Below are 7,953 nucleotides of genomic sequence, written 5' to 3' on the forward strand. Positions count from 1 at the left end.
TCGGATTTGTTGGATACGAAAATTCAATTCTTATTAGGACACAAGCGCCGGAAACCTACGTAGGATTACTCCAATTCGACGGGTATCGGGACTCTACAAAGACCGATACCCTTATGAAAGTCTGGACGGAGCAATGATTTCAACAGCCTAGTAACATGACTGATTGAGGCATTGCGGGCGTTAGATTTGCTAGTCGGTGTGATGGATATAAATACCTCCACCCCAAGAATATATTCTTGACTGATCCTAATTTTCAAATACATTGGACCAACCATCGTCTCGCAGTTCCAGCGAACAGTTTCTGTCTTTCAATATGCTTGCGAGCTGCCCCGGTCAGTCGCTATACATAGCGTGTTGCGAATCTAGCTTACCTTTTCTTAGCACTTGCCGATCCAGCGCACACTGAGTGGTCATTGTGCCCTTCAATCCCAGCTGCAATCCTCTTCACGATCCTGTTTGCCCTCACTACTGTTGCACATATGTTGCAAGCTCTACACTATAAAAAGATATACTGCTGGGTCATAGTCGGATCTGCACTTGCTCAGACTATAAATTATGTTTGCCGGATCTTCAGCATCCAGAAACCCAACGATCTTGGTCCCTACGCAGCTTGGTTTGTTATAATTCTGGTAAGCTAATCTCACACCTACGTAATAGAATGAATACTGACCCTACTTAAGATTGCGCCGCTTTTTACAAATGCCTTCGTTTATATGGTAATGGGTGTGTATTGCTACCCTGCTCCAACACCACAACTTCATGGGAGACTAAAAATGGTTCGCGTTTGAACGAATCATGGAAACATCGAAACTTGGTGGTTTTTAGGCGGCTGTTCATAAGAAGCCCATCTGACGAGTAGCCCAGGACGGATGATGTGGAATTATATTCCCGACGCGAAAATTTATGGAGTCACTGCGTGGCGCTTCTCGACATACTTTGTGGTATTCGACATTATGTGAGATTGTGCTCAGCCATCGTTGAGATAGCTGAAATTAACCGTAATACAGCGCTCTCCTTATTCAGGTTGCTGGGGCATCCTCGAGCGGCGCTAGCAGACAAGCAAATCAACAAGTACTAAACGGTACGTTGCACCGAACAAGTGTAGACACTCACTAAAGATCTCTCCAGCAATACACATTTACATGGGGGGAGTGGCAGTGCAGCAGTTGTTTATTCTGATATTCTTCTTCTACGCCATCAAATTCCACCGAACAGTGCTTCGCCAAATTCTAGAAGGAATGGAGGACGCGTCTAGTGCATTGCCGTTGCTGTATGGAATATATGCAGTACTACTGCTCATCACAGTACGTTGGTTGGTCTTCTCGCAAGCACAAATACTGAAATCTTCAAAGATCAGAATCATATTTCGCCTAGTCGAGTACTCCCATGGATTCAAGAGCAACATCCCCAACCACGAGGCGTATCAATACGGTCTGGACTCCGTTCCAATGCTACTTGCTCTTGTCTTGCTCAACTTCCTCCATCCGGGTCGCATCATGCCTGGGAAAGATAGTGACCTTCCTAGTCGCAAAGAGAGAAAGGTGAAGGGTATTCGCAATAAAGGTGAAAAGATTAACGGGGGTTCTACCTTCACAGCGTGACTTGCGCCACGAGAGCACTTTACCAGCAAGATGACATTTCACGAAGATTCTACAACGCATACCACAGCTACAAGCAAAACTTACAATACATACTGTCAAAAGTAACTGAACAGTAAAGACAGTCTACTTTGTATAACAAAACCAGGGAACAGTCGTGAACCTCACCAGAACCTTCCTGCCGAGCGGAACTGTATTTATCCAGGTCTTCGTTCAAGAGGGGAAAGGCCAGCAAATCAAATTAAAACTCGAGAATGATTGCATACTACCATTCAATTATTTCCTGAGTCGTTTGCTGATTTGTAACATGCTTGTATCTTGGCCGATCAAAAGTCAGAGTTGCCCTATGCTCGACGGGATCGAATATCGGCGATATGTTTGATAGACGACTCGAGCCTGGGACATCCTCACAACTTCTTACGTTCTCCAATCCGGACTCTTCAATACTCAGAACTCTTTCGGCAACTTTGGAAGTTGAAAAGGCATTCCAATCCCCCTCTATCCGACCGCAATCTTGCAGAATACAAATTATCCTCCTGCGGGTGATGGGATGTCTACAGCGACAAAAAACCTGACCAATTTCAGAATCAGTAGAATTACGGTGTGGCTTTAACCGCTATAGGTGCGATCTCCAAGAGCGGTTAATGTGTTCAACAATAGATTTACCTCGAACAAAAGTCTAACGATGGTCATGTCCATACAGTAGAGAGGTGTACCTGCAGTCATTTGTAGGTCAAGCTCAACAATGTCTTGAGCTAGGGCCACGACGTTCTGAAACAGGGGGCAAAACGCATCCCAGTCTCTTTCATTGTCAAACGTCGTTTGCGTAAGCACTGCCGCTTTAGACCCAAGTTCTTTTAGGATGCGTATAGTGGAAATGCCTTTTCTTTTTGTGACTGTCAGATGTTCCCCGCGGATGTTCAGGTAGACGTCGTATGCTGAAGACCATCTCGCTAGAATGCTCGTAGATTGCGCCTGCCAAGCTGCGGGACGTTCCGCAAGATGTATTCCGTGTGTGGGTTCCCAAAGAGCGCTTGTAGTACGAGAAGTTACATGCCAGCGAGATACCAGCGTTTTTCGCGCCTGCGATAAAGCCGGGAACATAGCTGGGATATATACCTCCTGTCTGCCAACCATCTTCGACCGTTGTGAGTTACGAAGTTGCGTAGGCTGGAAGGCTTACCTGGAATACTTGGAGGTCGAGACGCATGAACAACCTTTCAAGTTTCTTGATAGATATGTATGGTATCTGAGATACTCTTAAGGTATCGTGTTGATGAAGGCTGGTGTCCGCGTTGTACTCGACCCCACTCAGGATCTTCATGCCGCCCTGGATGTGTGTGATAGTGGCGCCGTATCTGCTTTGCATTGTCTACTGGGGGTGATCAGGAACGAAGCTGTTTTGTCAGACTGACTCACCTCAATGCATGCAAACAAAATACAACATATCAAACAGACGTCTATTGCCGGTTGGCCTTTCTGTGAGTTTGAATTGATAAGGAAGTTGATAGCCTGCCCATAATTGGTCAATGTAAAGCCTTCAGGGACTCTCTTCGCATAAACATGCAGAGCAGAATCGCTCTTCTGGTGAAGTCCTGCGTGCAGGGACCCGAGAGCGAGGATGGCGTGTCGAATTGAAGGTTCGCGGAGAGCCGCTTGGAACAGGCGCGTTTCCCAGAAATCGCTTTCAAAGAACCGGGATAACTGGGCCGCGGATTCCTGCTGAAAGAAGTAGAACACCCCGCGTTCATTCTCGGTGCCGCGGAATCCAACAGATGGAGCTTGACCCAACGCGTTTACAAACGCTACTTGCAAATCCGAAGGGTTATCGGTGTTTGGGCCGTAACCGTCACACTTTCTCCCCGTAGAAAGGCATGGATAACAAGAAGGACTGGCCTCATCACATTTGACTCGTCGTACTACCCAACTTGTCAATCGTGTTTCTGTATCTGGGCCTTGTACAACTGTCTTACTTCTAGCACACTATTAGCACTTTACATAGACACGAGCTTCTCAAGAACAATTCTTTAGCGAGCAGTAACAGCCTTAGAAGGGTACATACTTGCATGTTCGGCACCCGGTTCGGGTTTTTGGGCGATAGGCCCGTTTCCTCTGGCCTGGAACAACACGAGGCATCTACTACCGGTGTGGGACACCACCGGTACCAGGCGCAAGACGACTACGCTACGTGACTTGTTCTAGTCGACGCCTCGTGAAAAATCCGATACAGTCGCACTCCTAAGTAAGGAGTAAAAGAAATCAAACCGTATATTTCGATAAGATGATGTTAGAGAGCGGTAAGACCGGACAATCTGCGACGGAATAAACTATCCGGCTTACGCGTTCTCAAGAGAGTACTAACCCACATTAGGAAAACTTTTCCTAACTAATATAAGGAGGCGAATTAGGCCTACCTACCTCTAAGTGACTGCATGGAATTCCACTGCGTTTTAAAATTAGCGCAGGTTCTACTCTCTGTCCGTCGCGTTAGCGCGGGTTCTACACCTCTGTTCTCGCCTCTATTTTCCCCCCTGCTGTAATCTACCTTCTACTCTATTCTCGCCTCTATTTTCCTCTCTGCTGTAATCTACCTTCTACTCTGTTCTCGCCTCTTCTACCTACCTCTAAGCGACTGCACGGAATTCCACTACGTTTTAAAATTAGTGCAGGTTCTACTCTCTATTAGTCGCGTTAGCGCAGGTTCTACATGTAAGAGGCTACGCCATATTAAGCAGACTGCTCTAGTCACATGACGTACGACTTAGCGCCGACTAAAGCAGTAAAGCATAAGGCCTATAAGAGGCGAGTTGTACGCGTAAGAAGAACCTTTCTTCTCTTATCTTTCTTCTTCTGTACATAGGAGCAAATGCATACTCGTTAGCAGGCCTCTTTCCGCCCATAACATTAGAAGAAAGATCAACCTTACCTTACTCTTCTTCTCGCACGTGGCGAGTTAGAAGTAAGAGCGGCTACTTGTTGAGTGTTACAGGTTAGCAAGACCCTACTCGTACGATGGAAGCACGGGTGGACGACGATACGATGAACTGGGAAGAGCCAAGTGGAAGCAGGACGGACTTCCCCCCAGAAAGAAACCATGCGCTTGAAGTAGAGGAGCTTCAAGACCACGTACGACGACTACAGAGCGACCTAAACCGAGCAACCCAGGAACGACAGTCGTATGATATGCTGAGCCAGCAACTCCAGGCTCTGACTCAAATTGTCGAGGATCAGAGGAGGATGCTGAGTGTGCTGAGTCCAGGTGGGACCACCCCACCTGCCACGTCAACATCGGGCCGAATTCAAGAGCCCGTACGATACGAGAAGCCACGCCTACCAGATGTAGAGGTCTTTGAGAAGGGTAGTCACGAGGACTACACTCAGTGGAAGACACGCGTGCAAGCGAAGCTCTTTGCAGACCAACGAGCTTACCCAAGCGAGAGCGATCAAGTTCACTACGTGATCACTCGTACGAAAGGATGGGCCTTCACAGCCCTAAGGACGTACGTTACCGCATTGATGGAGAAAAGATCTAGCCCCTCCCTCCAGGATCTGTGGCAACAGCTAGATGGGTTCTTTATGGACCCCACGATTAAGGAGAAAGCAATGCAGTTCCTTCGTACGACGAAGCAAGGCAAAGGGGATCTTATCCACCACGTACAATCCTTTGATCTCAAGTTCCTAGAGGTCGGTCTAGATAGCGCTAGCGATGCGCAGAAGATTGATTACCTTAAGAACTCGTTGAACAAGAGACTACTACGTTACCAAGTAGGTTATCAACCTCCTGCTGGGGAGACGTACGAGCAGTTCGTTCAAAGAATGCGTGTCACTTGGGAGAATCTGAAAGCTGTGGATCAGTCCTCTCTTAATTACACACCCCGTACGACCTCACCCCCACGTACCCATCACCACAATGACGCGATGGATTGGACTCCTACCGTAGCGGCGTTCCAGCCTCGTACGAAGAGAGAATTCTGGGGAACACAGGCCCAGGTTCAGGAAAGAAGAGAGCGAGGAGACTGTTTGAGATGTGGGCACCAAGGCCACAGAGTCGCTCAGTGCCAGGCTAAGATTGGAAAGCGACCCGCTCGTACAGAAGAAAAAGGAGCTACAGTTGCTGCAGTCGCAGCAGCTACTCCTACAAGAATAGATACCGACTCGGAGGAGTCGGGAAAAGAAGAGCCCTAGCTCAAAGACGCAAGCTAGGGCTAAGCACAGTGAAGCTCCTTCAGGCCGTACGATCTCCTCAGAAGATTCTGTCCCAGCTAGCAGCAACCCCCCCTATGTCAATAGATGTCACAATAAATGGCCTTGAACACGCCACCGCTATGGTTGACAATGGTTGTTGCACTTATGGGATTGTAACTGAGAAGCTTGTACGATTAAAGGGCTTACCGCGCATAGAGATACCCCGAATCCAGATTGATGGGGTGAACGAGCAGAAGAGCTCTGTTAACGCTATTACAGAGTTTGACTTGGACGTTGGAGGATTGAAACAACGCGCTGCGGCATACATTGTTTCTACGACGTACGATTATGACATGATTCTTGGGAAGTCATGGCTGGAACGAGTTGGTGGAATCATTGATTCTAGCCAGCACACGTTAAGGCTGCCTCAATACGGTATCACCGTACGCAGTACAGAGTCACAGAAGGGGAAGACAGACTTCTCCCTAATCTCTGCTGCAGCCTTCCAACTACACGTACGACGAAATCGGCGAGAGAAGAATAAGGTGCAGATATTTGCAGCAAGCCTTCGCGACATCGAGAAAGCCCTCCAGATCAAGACCCCCTTGACAGCAGAGCAAATCCGCCAGCAACTTCCGGAATACCTGCAGTCGTACGTACACCTCTTCCAACCAAAGGAGGGAGAGGACCTTCCACCCTTACGAGGGCCCGAGGTAGACCACCAACTGGAGCTAGAACAAGAGAATGGCAAAGACCCAAAGATTCCGTACGGGCCTCTCTACAGCATGTCAAGAGATGAACTGTTAGTACTACGGAAGACACTGCATGAGCTCCTGGACAAAGGATTCATACGAGCGAGCAATTCTCCTGCAGCGTCACCAGTTCTATTCGTACGGAAGCCAGGCGGCGGGTTGCGATTCTGTGTTGACTACAGAGCGTTAAATGCTATTACCAAGAAGGATCGATACCCACTGCCTCTTATTAAGGAAACCCTGCACCAGATTGGACGGGCTAAGTGGTACACCAAGCTTGATGTAACAGCTGCCTTCCACAAGATAAGAATCACAGAGGGGCAGGAGTGGATGACAGCCTTCCGGACGAGATTTGGCTCGTACGAATGGCTAGTAACCCCCTTTGGCCTTGCAAACGCTCCAAGCACGTTCCAGCGCTACGTAAACTGGGTTCTGAGAGACTTCCTGGATGAATTCGCCTCAGCGTACCTTGATGACATTATTATCTTCACGGATGGACCACTATCCCAGCACCACAGCCACGTACGGGCGGTGTTGGACAGACTTAAGACAGCTGGACTACAATTAGAGTTGAAGAAGTGTGAATTCGACGTCCAGCGTACAAAATACTTAGGATTTATTGTAGAAGCAGGGAAGGGCGTGTCTATGGACCCAGAGAAGGTACAGGCTATCCAAGACTGGAATTCGCCTACCACAGTTAAAGGCGTACGAGGATTCCTAGGATTTGCGAACTTCTACAGGAAGTTCATCCCCCACTTCGCACGACTGTCTGAACCACTAGTCCAACTTACACGCAAGGACGCTAAGTTTGTATGGGGAACAGAGCAAGAGAGAAGCTTCCGTACAATTAAGGAAGCCTTCCTATCTGACGAGATTCTCGTACCCTTCGACCCAGAGCTGCCTACAGTTCTAGAATGCGACTCTTCTGGACACGCACTAGGAGGTACTCTTTCTCAAAGAGGCCCAAACGGCGTACTTCGTACGGTTGCCTACCTATCACGCAAGTTCCTTGCTCATGAATGCAACTACCCAATCCACGACAAGGAGCTCCTAGCTGTAATCTGCTGTTTGAAGGAATGGGACGCCGAACTCCGAGGCGTACGAGAATTCGAGGTTATCACGGATCACAAGAACCTTGAATACTTCACTAAGAAGCAAAAGATGACAGAGCGCCACGTACGATGGTCAGTCGAGCTGTCAAGGTTTGGGAATATGAAGATTAGGTACAGGCCAGGAAAGGAGAACGTACGGGCCGACGCCCTCTCTAGACGGGACCAAGACATGCCACAGGACGAGGATGACGATAGAATCGCAAGCAGAGAGTTTGTGATGCTAACTCCAGCTTACCAACAAGACGGCGTACGAGTTGCTGCATCACTCCCCCTAGTTACACCAATAGTCTCGGATACACTGCCCCA

At 48.3% G+C, this 7,953-nt stretch overlaps 2 protein-coding genes across 2 annotated transcripts; one reads left to right on the forward strand and one right to left on the reverse strand.

The window, feature by feature from the left end:
• Window positions 1-248: 248 nt before the first annotated feature.
• Window positions 249-1,787, forward strand: BKA58DRAFT_113359 (RTA1 like protein-domain-containing protein). Its single transcript, XM_046163970.1, has 7 exons — window positions 249-332; window positions 382-629; window positions 681-723; window positions 865-955; window positions 1,008-1,081; window positions 1,129-1,304; window positions 1,353-1,787. The coding sequence occupies exons 1-7, from the start codon at window positions 314-316 to the stop codon at window positions 1,599-1,601; spliced, it is 900 nt and encodes a 299-aa protein (XP_046030146.1). The 5' UTR covers window positions 249-313; the 3' UTR covers window positions 1,602-1,787.
• A 1,097-nt stretch (window positions 1,788-2,884) lies between these two features.
• On the reverse strand, window positions 2,885-4,191 carry BKA58DRAFT_113385 (uncharacterized protein). The gene is made up of 3 exons (XM_046163972.1): window positions 3,961-4,191; window positions 3,661-3,910; window positions 2,885-3,573 (listed from the first exon to the last, which is right to left on the reverse strand). The coding sequence occupies exons 2-3, from the start codon at window positions 3,732-3,734 to the stop codon at window positions 2,919-2,921; spliced, it is 729 nt and encodes a 242-aa protein (XP_046030147.1). The 5' UTR covers window positions 3,735-3,910; window positions 3,961-4,191; the 3' UTR covers window positions 2,885-2,918.
• Between the last annotated feature and the right edge of the window lie 3,762 nt (window positions 4,192-7,953).

This window comes from Alternaria rosae (assembly GCF_020736505.1).
Source record: "Alternaria rosae strain MPI-PUGE-AT-0040 chromosome Unknown BKA58scaffold_2, whole genome shotgun sequence".
NCBI lineage: Eukaryota > Fungi > Ascomycota > Dothideomycetes > Pleosporales > Pleosporaceae > Alternaria > Alternaria rosae.